We start from the raw sequence: 18171 nt of genomic DNA on the forward strand, positions 1-18171 counted from the left end.
AGTTATCACAAACGCTTGATTGCAGTTGTTGCTGCTAAGGGTGCCCCAACCAGGTATTAGGTTTAGGGGGCAATCACTTTTTCACACAGGGCCATGTAGCTTTGTATTTTTTTCTCCCTTAACAATAACTGCATTTTGTGTTCAGTTGTGTTGTCATTGACCAATATTTAAATTAATACATTAATAAGCGCCCTCGGGTGGTCATGTACGGTACTGCAATTAAAGAATGTCTGCTTTGAATAGAACTTTATTGAACACAAGTTGCATGAGTCAGTCAAACTCATGGCTGTGCCAGCACGCATTTCGTGGTGTTCCTATTGGAGAAAAAAATGCAGCATACACCTTTTGTGTTAAGGTTACATCGCCGGTACGTACGTAAAGTTTGCATGAGATGTTGTTTGCAAACGTATTATTTCACTGTAAAAACGTGTCTTCCCTGCGATTTGTAAGGTCGTCCAAGATGGCGTCTTTCGTAGGAGGCCACATTATTAAGATAGTAGCAATACACACTATAAGTGGATATTTTGTTGTACATATTCATACTTTGATGGTATTGTCTTGTCTTATTTTCAGTTTCACCCTTTTGAATGTCATTAAACCTGCTGACAACGTCCATCCAACAACGTCCATCGGTCTCCAGAGTTGTGATATCAGAAGTTTTATTAGTTAGCATTTTATTCATAAACTGCAATACGTAGACTCAAAACATTTTGCTTTGAACAATACATTTTACTCGTATTTCAGTAAAATGCAATTTCTCACATTTGTCATTTTTTTCTTATTTTATTATGTCATTTTTTTTTATTTACACGTTATTAGTTCAATTATTTGTTTTGACTAAATAAACACTAAATATTTTCAGAAAATGCAGTTTAATTATTTTGACTTTGTCACTTTCATATTTTAGTGTTTAATCTTTATAATATTATTTTATGTGTTATGTATAAGTGTTATTATTTATTCATTTACATTATCATTTTCAACTAAATACATTATAAACGTCAAGGGGTAATAAAAGTTTTGTATAAATAGTGTGATGAGTACATTTTTTTCCTTATGCTTGTAATTATGCATAATAATGATTGTTTTTACTTCCTCGCATCTCACATTTTGACATTTAGATGTGTTTATTTGCCAGGGGCATCGTAAAGAGGGGGAAAGTTAGGACATTTCCAAGGGCCTCAAATAACTGGTAATTGTTAAAAAAAAAAAAAAAAATTCGTTCATGGGTCCCATAATTCCTAAACGTGTGACATTTTCCTATGTTTAATGCAATGAAATGTGGTCACGTCGAACGTCACCAAATGTGGGGATTTGATTTCTCTCCCCTGAACACATCAACAACTTAGCAACGGCTCCGTAGCAACACCAACCACACGACCCGAAAACGACTCCTCCTCGGTGAATGTCTTAACACATTGTCGGTCACCACAGTTGTATTGTAATGATAGCTAAACGACACAACGGCAAGTTGGCTGTAGGCCTTTTATTTGTAACAGAGACAGGGAGTACTCAATTACGTCTTGCCGGCAGATTCTAAACACCGCGTGAACAGCTGTCAACTCGTCTTGTTCTGTTCTTCTGTGGACTTGTTTCTAAAAGCTTGCTCTAACCAGCATGCTGTTACTGCCCTCTACAGCCCACAGCCTGAACAGCAGCCCCAGAACTACACAATCCGCCCGCCGCTACAGTGCTACTACCGCCACTTGAATTTTTGCTGCCATCTGGTGGTCAAGCGCTTAAACAACACAAGCCCTAAAACACGGCTTGACACGATCGCTCTCCCCCCGTCTGTCTCAAACGTCATACAGTCAAAAAGACAACCTTTAAACATCAAACCAACATCGTACTTTAGGGTTTGCTGCCCAAAGACGAACAATATTATTAGCACACGTTGTTCACATTGGCTGTCTGTGTGTCTTGTCTTATCCAAAATCTATCCTGAAAGCAAGAATATAAAATATCAATATAAACCAACAAAATAAAATAAAAAAAACATACTGACAAAATGTTTAATCTGTACCATTATTTTGGCCAAGAGTAAATAAATGGTTATTATAATAGCAAGCTTGCTACATGAAACTGGGCTAACAAGGCCGCCACCATTACCCGTTGTCATTTGGAATAAATGATGATTTGATCAAATGATAGAAAATTAAGCTTTGAATTGAACACATTTCGCATTCAACATTTGTTTGTTTGAAGATGTGCTCAAAACGGAGGGAAGCAAGAACAGCTGTAACATTCGGTGACCCCGTGTGGTGTCACGTGATGTGTTTTTTTTTTTTTTTTTGTAATGGTCTACTGCAGTGGCAGTTACAAAATGACCTCTTTGAACATAAAAGTTGTGTGATGACACAAAGCCCAAAAGACTTTAAAGAGGCTTCCCAGAGCACTTTGGCTCATTTTTTCGGCCCTCCACTTATCGATTGGGGTTGACGCAGCACGGAGCTCAATGCCAGCAGAGTTGGTGAGTACCAATGTAGCAGTGCAAAGATGTCGTCCATTTAGTTTTTGACATGCAGGGGCCCCCATCAATTAGTAATAATAATAAACACATACAAATTAATAAAAGTCATACTCCATATAATCAAATTACTATATTTACTATTCATATTAAAATAGCCTAATAAGATTCACCAAGCTTACTGGTCTGGACCTGCACATGTAATCATGCAGTACGGATGTAATACAAACTTTAAATGCTTGATTTTATTGATTTAGATTTTTATAGGCTGGATTCTTGTACAATTAAAAATGCAATCACCTCATGAAGACCGATTATACAGCCTACAAATAGATCCATTCCAGAAGCTGTCTTTCCAGACTCCCTAAAAGTGGCAGTTGTTGGACCGTTGCATAACGGAGGTGACCAAGGTCAACTTAGCCCACCACAGACCAAATTAGCATCCCCCCATTATTCTCTGGTAATGGCCAATCAGTGAATGGATTATTTGGTTGGAGCCATGGTTCCCGGATCTGAAAAAAAGCATTTGAGACAATTATAACGTCCTTTTGTCAAAATTCTCATCTCATAACATATCAGACGTACAATGCAATGGTTGAAATCACATTTGACGAACAGAATTGTACAAGAATTGAGAGCACTTCCTGTCATCGGTCCAGAGGTTGGCACACAAATGAATGCAGGTGATGGCGGTATATGCAGTATGTCCAGAAAGCTGCATCTGTGCTTAAGAGTGCATTGGGGGAAATTGCAGAAAGCATGATGCATTCGTCCCTAACACTAAATCCGAATAAAACTGCCAGTATGTTTGTTTTTTCCCCATACGAGAGAGCACCTGTAGCATGACAGGAGAACGGAATCTGTCAAATATTTAGGGGTGGTGTTGGATAGTACGCGGCCTTTTAAGAAGCGTATGCCTAAAGTTGATAATCTAGCTCTGTTTAGATTCATTCACCATCAAATGAGTACAGATGCAGCCAAGCTCTGCATGCGTTCTGTGATTTCTTTTTCTCATTTTAAATATTGCATAGCAACTTGGGCTCGCGACCACTTCAAAGTCTGTTTAAACAGGCACTCGAGATTCTCTTCCTGTCATTGTTGTATCATTAAGAAATACAAATTGTTACATTTAGAGATGTTTTTGGCCAGTGTTGGTTGGTTGTCTCATGGCCTTGCACCACCGCCGCTCAAGAGAGTTTGTGAAATCCTGTGATGAAGCAGGTGTTGGGCCCACTGTTAGATCCACCACATTGGGTCAAAGCTGGTTTTCAATCAGAGCAGCGGGGATGTGGACGTGTCCACGATCAGGTGTTGGAGACTCTGGTGCTTTACGCCATTTTAATCGTAATGTCAAGAAATAGTTAAACTGGTTAAACACCCACTGGGTGTGTGGTCATTAGTCCTGTTGACGAGCTGATCTTTCTGCGGGCACTTTTGCTCCTCTGTGTTGTTTTGTTTATTCATGGTTTAGATTCTGTACATGGTCAATTTAATTCTGATTTTAATTTCCTATCTTTTAGAGTACTGTCACGGAAAGTGTTTTTAATTGTGGTCATTTTGCCTTTGCCTAGGGACAACAGATGAAAATTTTGGTCTGTGCATATGCATCGTGCAATGTCACTGTCAAATAAATACATACGTAACACACACTTGAATCAATAAAATATATATATATATTCAATATTTTTGAAAAATGTGTACATAATTTAACCTCTTTATAGTGTAGAGTTAAGTTTAATAATAAAAATAGATTTTGGCGTTCATTTGTTAAAAATGTCTTGTTTGAACAAATTTCTTTAGTTTTGTATTGGACATTGTTCAAAGTTATCTGCTTTGACCAAATAAAGAAAATAATATGTGTGCGGATGAGTGTATATGTCTTTGGGTATCTTGAAAATCTATCAAAATCATCATTATCATCATAATGGACTGTATTTATATAACACTTGTGTCCAAAACATAATTGTTATGCAATATACACAAATAGGGTCATCTCAAATGCTCAGTGCATGCGATTGTGTAATGTATGTGTCTCTCAGTGTGATGCGATTTACAGTAATAAACACTAGCGGTGTCACAAGGTCGAGTCACAAGGTCTTGCAAAATTAGAACTTGACAAGATTTCTCATTCAGCAACAACAAAAACAAAAGCCTCATGAGCACTAGGCCTGCGACGATCATAAAGTAATTAATCACACAACACAACAACTGAAAATGAACTTGATCATTTTGCCGGCCTCGATATATTGCCACGTGCGCGCGGGTCTGTTTTCCGCGTCTCGCTTCCAAACGGGCAGGAAGAGGGTTCAGTCTGTGCACTGGCTTCAGCACCCTGGTGCGTTTGTTCCATAAAACAACGGCATGAATGGAGTCATACAGTCTTTGAGTCGGTGGGTGGCGGCGGGGCAGCTAGCATACACACAGAGTGGAGAAGAGTGTAACGTAGTGGAAATTAAATTAGTAGATTGCAATATATTGTCATATTTTTTTTTTTTTTTTTTTTATATTTCTTCCACATACTTTTCTTAAAAGTAATTTCATTCTCGTCTCGTAGACCCAATCTTGTGTATTGTCTGTCGAGTGACACCCCTAATAATGTAGGTCAATGAACACAGCTGTGACCGTGTCCATCAAAAGTGAGCATGGTTTATTGGAGCTTATTAGGTGTACCTAATAAAGTGCCTGCTTACGTGTGCTAACACGGAATGTGACGACAGGAGGTGTGAGGCGGTTGTCGTCTAGGAGTGGACAGCATGGATCATCTTCAAACACTACTCACGGAAGAAGACATGAAATGGGACAAGCTACTGGACAATGTCATCAAGTCAGCCGACGTCATCCTGTGGGGCACCACGCCCACCTACCCGCCTTACACCCCACCTTTGCAGCAGCAGCCGCCGCCGCCGCCACCTCCCAAAGACAACGTCGGGAGTCTGGACTGCGGCGTCCGTCCTCCCCTCGAGCCTGCAGCGGGCGAGAGCAAAGCCCCGGGGGATTTCTCGCCCCTGGGAGACGCTCGCCAGCAGCTGGGGACGTTGATGGAGACCCCACCCTGCATGGACGACGACCTGGCCAATGTTCTCGATGACTTCTGGTTGCCCGACTACCTGGCCAGCAGTCAGGGGTCCATTAACCAGGTAACTAACAAGGACCTTGGCTGTCCCATACAGATTGAACTAGTCAGGGCCCCCAGTGTGTATTGTCTCGGGGCTGTCCCCTTAAAACTGCCCTCAAAAACCGATGAACTTCAATCCAAAACACTTTGTGTGCTAATGCTACTGGACGTTGTATTTGGACTGCAGCATGGGTGGACGAGCGGGGTCAGGGGCGCAGTCTGGGGGAGAAAAGTGATGATGAATCCAAGAGCCATGACTGACAGGGACCCTATAAAACACTGTTGGTTTTGCTTTTGTGGCTTACAGTGATGGGGTTTTTTCCCAGGGCCAATCCCTGGCAGCACCCCCCCACCCCCCGCCAAAACCCCCACCAGAGATGTGTACAGGCCTGTACATCAATGCAACCCTGCACTCTGATATCCTATCACACTCACATAGCATATGTCTTGCGTGCGTGCGTGTGTGTTCTGTAGGCTAACGATGCAATGGTGATGCCGCTGGCTGAAGATGTAAACCTGCCTCTTGCCGGAAGACAAGCTACATTGCAAGTAACACTCACTTATGGGTTCAATATCAGGGCTCGTGCATTCTGCTTTTTCTTTTGGGAGGCACTTCTTCCTTAAGGAGGAAGTCACATGAAGTAAGTGGGCTCACGTGCATCACTCACTTGTTCACAAAGTTAACAGACTTAACATAGACGGAGACTAACACAGACTCCGATTAAAGTTGAAAAAGTGACATGCTAGTGGCGCACCTGCAGCATGAATCAGCTTTGCGTTGTCTTTCCAGGTTAAATTGCCTTAGACAATAGAGTGATCCCGATTTATTGGTTCCAGACCCGATCGTGAAAAGTAAATAACCGCAAAGTAGGATTCCTTATTTATAAATGGAATACTTGTGTAGTTTGAGCATTAAAAAAACTGTTTAAAACCTTCTAAGTAACTTTTTTAACATTATTAGAGCCCTCTAGACATGGAATAACACCCCTATAATAACCTTTACACTCATAGTATCCAATATAAGTCCCCAACTTACGAACACAATTGGTTCCAGACGACCGTTCTTATGTCGAATTGTTCTTAAGTCGGGGAAAAGGTAATGATACCAATGATATAGGTACTACATGTACGTGTATACATATACAGTATATGTGTATGTATGGAAATATGAGTTTGGATGCAGTAGTAATATTAAACGAGAATAATTAATGAAAAAAAACAATAATAAAAATGATATAATAATACGTAATGAGGCCGCACCGTGGTCTAGTTGTTAGCATGTTGGCTAACACAGTAACAGCTTGGAGATCGGGAAGAGATCGAGTCTCCCCTGGGTATTTCTGTGTGGAGTTTGCATGTTCTCCCCGTGTGCGCGTGGGTTTTCTCCGGGTACTTCCTCCCACATTCCAAAAACATGCAGGTGAGGTTAATTGGCGACTCTAAATTGTCCATAGGTATGAATGTGAGTGTGAATGGTTGTTTGTCTATATGTGCCCTGCCATTGGCTGGCGACCAGTCCAGGGTGTACCCCGCCTGTCGCCCGAAGTCAGCTGGGATAGGCTCCAGCATGCCCCCGCGACCCTAATGAGGAAGAAGCGGTATAGAAAATGGATGGATGGATGGAATACGTAATGATAAATGTTATTTACCTTTGCAGACGAATGGCTGAGCATACGTCGTTGTGGTGGAGGAGGAGGAGGAGGAGGAGGAGGAGATATTGAAAAAAAGGACAAATCGTCGTCGTCGTTAGACTCTTCTAAAAGAGGTAGTGTTCTGTGGGTGGTGTGGAATTAAGCAGGCCTATTAACTCTTCATAAACTTTAATCACACGCTCTGTCCGGGTTGTACAATTTAGCTTTCCAGTTAGCTTTATATCCCCAGCTTAACTCTTCCTGTGTTGGTCTCATTAGCTCTAACGCTGCCTCTGTTGGTCCCATTAGCAGTGTCACAGTGCCCTCTACTGGTCAAGCATGTACAGTAGCAGTATAAATACTGATTGAGCGACTACAAGGAAAAATAAAATAAAATATAAACCAGTGTGTTCGTATCCGCAAATGTTCGCTAGTCGGGTGTTCGTAAGTTGGGGACCTAGTGTATACAGGTATTATACATCAGAGAAAATGAGCCATTTGAGCCAAATGTGTTGTGGCACTAGACATTTTTGGACATTCATTCACAAAAGGGACTTAAAATTACCCACTGCTAAACTACATTTGTTACTTATAGACTGGAATGCCGCATTTGCAAAGTATTCTACATTGGAACGACAAAAATAGACTGGCAAAGCATAAATAGGCTATTGGCACGGGAAGCACCAACTAGCCCATGGCCAGACACTTACTGGATTTCCATTGTACAGTCGTTCCTCGCAATATCATGGTTCAATTATCAAGTTTTTGGCTCCTGTTGTTACGCGTGGTAGGCGTGGGACCCCAGATGCAGAGGCAGGAGACAGGTGTGCGGGTAAGAATGTCTTTAATAATGTCTTTTAACTAAACAGAGGGCGATGGTGCGTGGCAAAAAGGCTGAACATAAATGCACCATGAAAACCTGACTTGGAGGAGACCTGGGGTTTCCAGCTGGAGAGCCGGGAGCACGGGGCGCACACCCTGGGAGACGCCGGGAACGGATGGGTCCTCAGGAGGGAAAGGAGAGTTCCCCTTGCTGCAACAAGGGTGTAATGGAAGAGAGGTCAGAGCAGACTAGTCCGTAGACGTGACACAAACCATCGAGAATAATCCAGCGTCTCCCAGGTGTAATCCCTCAGTTTAAATGAGGCTGGAGATCATCAGGGGCAGGTGCGCCCAGTAGTCCCGCCTCCAGCCGGTGACCGGGCTCCTGCAACAGAGGACACACCCAGGAGAAGACAGGGAAGTGCAAAGGGCACAGACAGAGTGCAAACTGTGACACCTGTGTCCTTTTAAGTTTAGAATACTAACTAGTTAGCTTGCTAGCTTGCTAATGTTTCAAGCCATGGCCGTCTCTTGTGTCCCTGCAGCGATCCTATAGCCTGCGCATCATTACAGTTGAGCATTGTGTTGTAAACAAAGAACAACAGGAGTGTAACACGAGTGTTATTTCATGTCTAACAGAGCTCTAATGATGGGAAACAGGTTTTCGGTCGAAAATGTTCAATTTATTACTATGGAATCGTACTTTGTGGAAATTCACTTATCGCGGTCGGGTCTGCAACCGATTAACCGCGATAAATGAGGGAGTAGTAATCCAGACAGTATTAGGAGCACATGGAATAGACCATATACCAGACACCATATGAAAAAAGAAACAGGATTAAATATCTGAAACAATGTGAGACCTTTTGGATTTCTAAACTTTAAGCCACAAAATACCCGGGATTGAATGAGGACACCTTTATTTCACTATTTTATTATATTATATTCCTGTTTTATTCTTTAAAAAAAAACACCATCTGGTGGTGGTATGCCCACACAGGTGCCTGTTCCTCCATGACACCCCCTCTTGGAGGTGGAGAAGCCCTATTGATGGAACACCTGTTTTTAACTCAAATGGTGTATTTTGACATTTGTTTGTCCCCCTGATGAAGGCCAGATGGCTGAAACGCGTAGGGGCGGAGTAAGGTCCATTAAGACACGCCGTAAACAAAGGCATTTTAACAGGGTAAGAGTGTGCCTCGGGTTTTTACAGTTAATGTTACCGTAATGTCCAGTGAGAAACACAAGCACCAGATTTGATCGCCGGAACAGGCTTTGATTGCTGGTTTGAGTTATCTCACAACAGCCACAATAATCCCTAACATGAGCTACTTTTGCAGCCGTAACCCACGGCAAGCTAAAACGAAAACCCACTTCCTGACCCCTGGTACCGGAACACATTTACAGCAACACAAACGTGTATGAGTCTTATTTGTGATTATTTTCTCTTATCAAGTCTAGTATATTAGATAATACAGGTGTAAAGGTGACTATAGGGGTGTTATTTCATGTCTAGAGGGCTCTAATACTGTTAAAAACCATATTTAGAAGGTCGTAAACAGGTTTCTATGCTCCTAACTATGACAATATTTATGTCTTACATTTTCTGTTATCAAGTCTAGTATATTAGATAATACAGCTGTAAAGGTGACTATAGGGGTGTTATTTCATGTCTAGAGGGCTCTAATACTGTTAAAAAAAAACATATTTAGAAGGTCGTAAACAGGTTTCTATGCTCCTAACAATGAAAATATTTATGTCTTACATTTTCTGTTATCAAGTCTAGTATATTAGATAATACAGCTGTAAAGGTGACTATAGGGGTGTTATTTCATGTCTAGAGGGCTCTAATACTGTTAAAAAAAAACATATTTAGAAGGTCGTAAACAGGTTTCTATGCTCCTAACAATGAAAATATTTATGTCTTACATTTTCTGTTATCAAGTCTAGTATATTAGATAATACAACTGTAAAGGTGACTATAGGGGTGTTATTTCATGTCTAGAGGGCTCTAATACTGTTCAAAAAAACATATTTAGAAGGTCGTAAACAGGTTTCTATGCTCCTAACTATGAAAATATTTATGTCTTACATTTTCTGTTATCAAGTCCAGTATATTAGATAATACAAGTGTAAAGGTGACTATAGGGGTGTTATTTCATGTCTAGAGGGCTCTAATACTGTTAAAAAAAAACATATTTAGAAGGTCGTAAACAGGTTTCTATGCTCCTAACTATGAAAATATTTGTCTTACATTTTCTGTTATCAAGTCCAGTATATTAGATAATACAAGTGTAAAGCTGACTATAGGGGTGTTATTTCATGTCTAGAGGGCTCTAATACTGTTAAAAACCATATTTAGAAGGTCGTAAACAGGTTTCTATGCTCCTAACTATGAAAATATTTCATTTCTAAATAAGGAATCCTACGCGGTGGGGTCTGGAACCAATGAACCGTGATAAACGAGGGATTGCTGTATTTACGTATTGTGTTATCTAATGTGTGTGTTGTGTCTTGATGGAGGTAGTAATGGCGAGATGATGTGCGGGGCGACGTCTCCCACTGACACTTTTGATCTCGCAACAAATTCATCACAATGCATGTAAGTTTAGGCAGTGAAATCATGAAATGATATTGTCATTTTACGACTGCTCTGAAGCCAAATGTGATGACCTCCCACACCTCCATCACTTAGAAGTCAGTGTTACAAGAACAATAACCAGCAGGAAGGAGAGCGGCCGTACATCAAGAAGCCACCAAATGCCTTCATGCTGTTCAGGAAAGAGCAGAGCCCAAACGTGGTCGCTCAGTTCAACATCACTAACTCTGCTGCCGTTAATAAAATCCTAGGAAAGATGGTAAGCCTGCTGCATCTCTCTGAAAGACAGGTTTACTTTAGTCACTCCAATGTTCTGTCGCATCACGCCTGAGGACAAGCCAGCTAACGATTGTGCACACTGTGATGTAGGCCTCAGGCCACATCCTCCCTCAGTACACAAATACACATCAGCATGTCATAAACATTCAACTCTACAGTTTAAAATAGTCGTATATTCAGTCAATACTCGCTGACGCGTCATTGTGTACACTAGTTGGAAAGGTGAACTTGTCAGTGTGCTCTTTCGTGTCCACAGTGGAAATCTCTGCCAAAGAAGCTGCAAGCCAAGTACTACCAGCAAGCTGAAGAGCACAAACTCATCCACAGCCTGCAGCACCCCAACTGGTCCTGCACAGAAAACTATGTGAGTTGACAACATTAACTGTGGTTCACTTCTTTTTATGCTTGTCAGCTGGGATAGGCTCCAGCAAACCCCCGCGACCCTGGATAGGCTCCAGCAAACCCCTGCGACCCTAACGAGGATAAGCGGCATAGAAGATGGATGACTGTTAAATCGTGACTTTAAACGTTGCCTGTCCAGTTAGTAGCGCTCAAAAGCGCACATCGTCTGTCTAACCCAGGGGTCAGCAACCTTTACTATCAAGAGCCCCCCCTTGTTCACTAAAGCGAAGCTAAAAAAACATGACAGCTTATAAACTTTTACAGTAAATGTCTGTCCATTTTTTTTCCATTTTACCTGTTGGAACAAACAAGTGCAGTGCGCGTGTGTAACGGACGCCGGCCGGTGGCATTGTGCTCGTACATTGGTGCGCTGGTCTAACCCAGGGGAGCTGGGTGGTGTGAAAAAGTGTTTGCCCCCTTCCTGATTTCTATTTTTGCATGTTTGTCACATTTAAAAGTTTCAGATCATCAAAGAAATTCAATTATTAGTCAATGACAACACACGAAATGCAGTTTTTAAATGAAACTTTTTATTAAGGGAGAAAAAAATCCAAAGCTACATGGTCCTGTGTGAAAAAGTGATTGCCCCCTAAACCTAACAACTGGTTGGGCCACCCTTAGCAGCAACAACTGCAATCAAGCGTTTGTGATAACTTGCAATGAGTCTCTTACAGCGCTGTGGAGGAATTTTGGCCCACTCATCTTTGCAGAATTGTTGTCATTCAGCCAGATTGGAGGGTTTTCCAGCATGAACACCTTTTTAAGGTCATGCCACAGCATCTCAATAGGATTCAGGTCAGGACTTTGACTAGGCCACTCCAAAGTCTTCATTTGGTTTGTCTTCAGCCATTCAGAGGTGGACTTGTTAGTGTCGGCAGAACCCAAGTTCATTTCAAATTGAGGTCACCAACAGATGGTCAGACATTCTCCATGGGAGAATTCATGGTTCCAAGCAAGTCTTCCAGGTCCTGAAGCAGCAAAACAGCCCCAGACCATCACACTACCGCCACCATATTTTACTGTTGGTATGATGTTTTTGTTCTGAAATGCGGCGTTACTTTTACGCCAGATGTAATGGGACACACCTTCCAAAAAGTTCAACTTTTGTCTGGTCAGACCACAGAGTATTTTCCGAAAGGTCTTGGGATCATCAAGATGTTTTCGGGCAAAATGGAGACGAGCCTTAATGTTTTTTGTTCAGCAGTGGTTTTGGTCTTGAAACTCTTGGCACTTGTTGCCCAGTGTCTTTCTTATGGTGGAGTCATGAACTCTGACCTTAACTGAGGCAAGTGAGACCTCCAGTTCTTTGGATGTTGTTGTGGGGTCTTTTGTGACCTCTTGGACCAGTTGTGGCTGCGCTCTTGGGGTCATTGTGGTTGGTTGGCCACCCCTGGGAAGGTTCACCACTGTTCCATGTTTTCGCCATTTGTGGATAATAGCTCTCACTGTGGTTCGCTGGAGTCCCAAAGCTTTAGAAATGGCTTTATACGTTTTTTTCAGACTTATAGATCACCAAACACTTTTTCACACAGGGCCATCCATGTGGGTGTGGATTTTATTGTCTCCCTTAACAAAAAGTTTCATTTAAAAACTGCATTTTGTGTTCAGTTGTGTTTTCATTGACAAATATTTAAATTAGTTTGATGGTCTGAAACATTTACGTGAGACAAAACATGCAAAAAACAAAACGATATCAGGAAGGGGCACCTTTTCACACCACCGTATATCAGGGGTGCATGATGCACCTTTTCAGCATGCAAGTCGACATGATGTCTTACTAGCATGCGACATATACTGTATATAACATCTAACAGGTAAACTTTGAAACCACTATACTAAATACTAATGATTAGTATTTCACATTCACAGTTTCAGAGTCTACAGGTAACGAAAATAGTTGATACGGTATAGTTCAATAATTCACAATTCAATTCAATATGGCAATAAAGATAATTACACATAATTCCTCAAGAGCTCACGTATATTTCACGCCTGTGACCGTGCCTTTTTCGTCCTGGCGCCGTTCCGCGTTTTTGTATCCTTGCTAAAACAACCGAAGATTCATTTACAAGCTAGCAAGCAAGCAAGCTAGCGATGGCACGGGAGACATTGCAAGACGACACAAAAGAAATTAATTGACGATGGACTACAGCCAATCAGGACGCAGAAAACAAATGGGCGGTGCAGACAATCAACTCCCCACAATGCAATTCTTCTTAAAGGGCCAGGCTCGGCCTGTAACATCTGCAAATCCATGAAAGGGCTAGGTTAACTGGCGACTCAAATATGTCCATAGGTATCAATGTGAGTGTGAATTGTCTATGTGCCCTGCGATTGACTGATGACCAGTCCTCTCACCCAAAAGCCAGCTGGGATAGGCTCCAGCATACCCCCACCACCCTAATGAGGATTAAGCCGCATGGAAAAGATGGATATTTGTTAACTTACTGCAGAAGGATCTGTCATGTCTAAACAAAACACCTGGGGGGAACTTTGTGTGAACATAGAGGAAAGTTTACGATGCATAAGCGTGAAACGCACAGAGAATGTCTGCATCTTGTGGGCAACACGGCAGACAACGCAGAATAAGGGAGCCTTTGGTGGCGTTTGTTTTACAAACTATGCATGCATTTGTGTAAATTGCTCATATGTGTAAAAATGGCAGCATTCCCCTTACGCCGTGACGCAATTGTGACTGTCAGACGCTAATTGTTTATTTTTATTCACGTACCCACATTAAAGAACACAATACATAACAAATTCATAAATTATAAATTTTGAAAAAAATCTGAAATGATGAAAAAAAATCACAATCTGATGCAATTTTCAAGCGCCAAAGTTCCCCCCATTTTGTGATTTCCACTGTGAATTAGTCCTACATTTAATCTATCTACATATTTAGATTGCTAATGTTAGCATGCTAGCAATGCCAACATGCTAACATTAGCATGGTAACACATACTTGTAGCATAATAGTGGTAAGTGTTTATGTATGTCTATGAAAATGGGTAAAAATGCTACCATGCTAATGTTAGCATGCTAGCAATGTCCATCCATCCATCTATTTTCTATGCCGCTTCTCCTCATTAGGGTCGCGGGGGTATGCTGGAGCCAGCTGTCTTTGGGCGACAGGCGGGGTACACCCTGGACTGGTTGCCAGCCAATGGCAGGGCACATATCTATAAAATGGCTACAAATGCTACATTACATTAGCATTAATGCTAATGTAATGTAGCAATGCTGACGTGCTAACATTAACATGCTAACACAGTGGATGATAGTGTTTATATACTGTATGTGTCTACCCATGCTAGTGTAACGGATGCCAGCCTGTGATGCTGTGCAAGTGTACGTTGGTAAACCTCACTCCCTCTGCTTTAAGAGCTGCGCTGAACACGCGGTTCGACAGTCCGGGCTTTTGGCCGTGTGGTCAGCGCTCTCGCCTCCCATTGCGAAGGTCCTGTGTTTGAGTCCCGGTGCGGGCAGTGCCAAACAGGGCGGGTTACACTAGTATGCTAACATTAGCACAAACACATAACCTCCGTGCTGCGCCTGCACTGGGGTAAAAATAGACCCCAACATGGCAACCTTTGCAGCAACTTTGTGAAAAAGCTGCCACAAACTTCAGACGTTTTAGGCCGCAACACTAAATGAAATTCTGGAGGAACTGTTTTAAGATGGCCACACTTTGACCCCGGAACAGATTATTTATATTTACATTATGAGGTGTCAGTCTACTACCATAGTGGGGTGGCCGTAATTTGATGACCAAAAACCAGGACAATGAGATTCTCTGACACCGGAAGTTTACTGAAACTGTGCCTGCTTCTGGAAAGCTGTTAAATTCCAAAATATGATGCATAACCAAAAGTGAAATGCTTGTTACGTTCTGGAATGCAAATAATATTTTCTGGAAAAATGTGCCTTCTAAAGCACAAAAATTTGAGCTGCTGTTGTGCATGACGTCTCCAATTTGACCAGACTTCAAGGTGGCGCGCGCCGGGAACTGTGGTAAGTTCTGTTAATGTTTTGCTTTTTCTTTGGCTTCAGTCATTCAAAAAGCTGCCCACATGGTAGTCGTCACATGCAGCAGAGCGCCCTAATGCTGCTCAATTTAATGGCCTGAAACAAAAACAACGAAAAGAGCGGCCGCCCAGGACAGCGAGTGAAAACAGGATGTTTGGTCGCCGTACGCTGTTGTCCACTACACACATACTAACATAAAGGGAAGCCTTAACAAATGACTTTCTGTGTCGTAGGGCAAAAAGAGGAAGCGGGATCGAGGAAAGCAAAGCGCCGGAGTCTCAGGTATGACTAGCCAACTGATAACCAGTCAGCGGCCACAACATTAGGTACACCTGCACAAGTGTACGTGACGTGGTTTGCATGTTTGTTGTCACCACCACGCCTCCTTGTAAAGTGACGACGGAGGACTTGGAGGACGGCCCGTATTGCCACTATCACGAGTGTGCTGTGAGGGACACGCAACCGCATGGCTGCTGAAACGACGACTGGTTTTACACTCACCGACCTTCACATTAGGTAACAATCAGTGTGGGAAACTACACAAGGACAGCACAACAATGTGATGCTGGCGTGCCAGCATTCTATCTTGTCAAGGCACAATACTACAGAGTAGTGTACAGCTTGTACTGCTACTCACTACATGAGGCGACACACAGCCTATCAGGACGACTGTGCATGATAGGCTGCATACTGTTAGGTGACGAGAAGTGGAGGATGATGGTGTCGGGAGTCATGTTTCCCCTAAATGAACCGCAATTCCCCAGTGCTGGCAACACTCGTGTGGGCCCCGGAACATGACGAAACATCCACCATGCTAGACGGTAGGCGGCGTCTTGCAAACATGAATGGCTGTGTGTTGACCACGGGCGGCTTCACCATTAGGCAAACACAGGCAATTGCCTGGGGCCCCGAGATTCCCAGGGGCCTGATCTCAATTCAAAGTACCCCATTCACATGCGTAATCTTTCATAAGCGTTTTGATCGTTGCCCCTCCCTTCTCATGCAGTGGACACCTCCCACGTTACTGGGCATGTGCACATTGATTCCGGAAGACGGGAACAAAATAAACTTGTTGGCGCGGAGTTACCCAGTGGAGCGGAGAAGTTTTTATTAATCAAAACTACAGGCGTCAACCTTTTTCACAGTCAAACGTAGCCACAAGGACAGCAGCGCCTCTACTGTGAGTGTCAGCCGAGGGGAATGCAGTAGATGAAGCTGAGCGTGACGCTTCTCATCACAAACGTGAGTATTAAAGCGGTAATGTCGCTTAATGTTCTTATCAATTACAGCAGAAGCGCTGAGATTCACTTGTTAAGGTAATAATAATCCCCCAGGAGGACTTTAAGGACTTACCTAGTTCAGGAAATATCACGCTTGTTAGAAGGATGAGAACAATTCAGGAGGAAAAGTGGCCTAAATTAATACACATTTTTAAAAATTAAAAAAAATGTGGAGGGCCCAAATGAGTAAATACGCCCCTGGTGTTGACTCATTGGACACAGTGGACACAGTGGCGAATCTGTACTAAGGTGACCCGGCAATCAGATACTCAAATGATACTGGAAATGCCTTGAAAGACGCCTGCTAATCTCAGTACAAAGTATGCCGCCTCTGGATGGACGGAAAATTGTTACATTACAAAAAACTATCAGAGACAATAGTCAAAACTTTGAAAAACGGCAATACGAAAATGATTCCAAAAACATGACAACAGGAACCTGAGGTCAAATGCACGTTATTTGGGGGAAAAATGTGTCCTCCCTACAAATTTGTACAATTGCAATTTTATGAGACTTGAACTACGTGCATTGTTTTGCTTTTTCGCAACACTACTTCAAAAAGCCGCCACATGCAGCACAGTGCCGTTGAGCCGGCCCCCCCCCAAAAAAAAAAAACAGGAAATGCCCTGAGAAAACAGGACGTTTGGTCACCCTGATCTGCAATGCTTTCAAAGCTCAAGTACTGTCCCTTGACAAGATAATACAAATGCTTGCTGAAATGTGTATTTGTGAGGGTTGCATACTAACCCTCGTACAAATAAGGCCGTCATTTGTCAATGTCTTTACTTGCATTCCTGTAGGTGGCAGTAATGAGCATTACAAAGTGGATGTCTACTGCCAAAACTGTACCGTGATCTGCAATTGAAAATGTCATGGCTTGTAATGTAACAGTACTAGGACTGTCATATGTTGACCAATGTTCGCTAAAAAAGGTAACACTTGACCGTCTTTGTAGAGACAGATTTGGTGCTGTACTTTGCCGGAGTAGCTAATGTGGTGGCCAGTGTGCGTTGATGTTTTCATACCTGAACTCGTATCTATTGCAGCGTCTGCACAGGAGCCTTTGGAGGACAGGCCGTGCTCTCACGGTCCGTCCTCACTGGATGGAACAGATGATGAGGCACAGACACCGCAGTCACTGGCTGCTGGTGATGGGAACCAGGTGGGGCTGGTGGACGGGCTGTCTTCAGTGCTCCTCTGTGTGAAAGGACAACATGATCTCAACAGGAAAGAATGAATGAAAATGAATGATTAAAGTTGCTGTTAAAACAAAAAATAAACCCTCAAAACATTCATTTTCTAACACTAATCATGACGACAATCCAAATGTGAACGTATGGCAATTGTAGAAGTTTAAAATGGGGACTCATGGTAGTGCAGATTTGCACATGACAACTACATCATGTACGTGTTTACTTTTGGTATACGTTAGGGGGCTGGCAAACACCTGACTAAAATTTACGCAAGATTGACAAACATGGCCCCCAGCAAGCGAAACATCTTTGCAGGCATACGGGCGGCACTTAAGTAATGGTCTAAAACAACGATAT

At 42.5% G+C, this 18171-nt stretch overlaps 1 protein-coding gene across 2 annotated transcripts; it reads left to right on the plus strand.

Annotated features, from left to right (window-relative positions):
- Positions 1–2400: 2400 nt before the first annotated feature.
- Positions 2401–17873, plus strand: LOC129192438 (protein pangolin-like). Of its 2 annotated transcripts, XM_054796483.1 has the most exons (9): positions 2401–2470; positions 5185–5604; positions 6057–6127; positions 10563–10637; positions 10731–10893; positions 11170–11277; positions 15575–15623; positions 15736–15857; positions 17668–17804. In XM_054796483.1, the coding sequence occupies exons 2-8, from the start codon at positions 5221–5223 to the stop codon at positions 15816–15818; spliced, it is 933 nt and encodes a 310-aa protein (XP_054652458.1). In that variant the 5' UTR covers positions 2401–2470; positions 5185–5220; the 3' UTR covers positions 15819–15857; positions 17668–17804. The 2 variants fall into 2 exon arrangements, with proteins under 2 accessions (XP_054652458.1, XP_054652457.1); XM_054796482.1 differs by lacking the exon at positions 15736–15857 and having other exon boundaries at positions 17668–17873.
- The last annotated feature ends 298 nt before the right edge of the window (positions 17874–18171 follow it).

This window comes from Dunckerocampus dactyliophorus, chromosome 13 (genome assembly GCF_027744805.1).
Source record: "Dunckerocampus dactyliophorus isolate RoL2022-P2 chromosome 13, RoL_Ddac_1.1, whole genome shotgun sequence".
Taxonomy (NCBI): Eukaryota; Metazoa; Chordata; class Actinopteri; order Syngnathiformes; family Syngnathidae; genus Dunckerocampus; species Dunckerocampus dactyliophorus.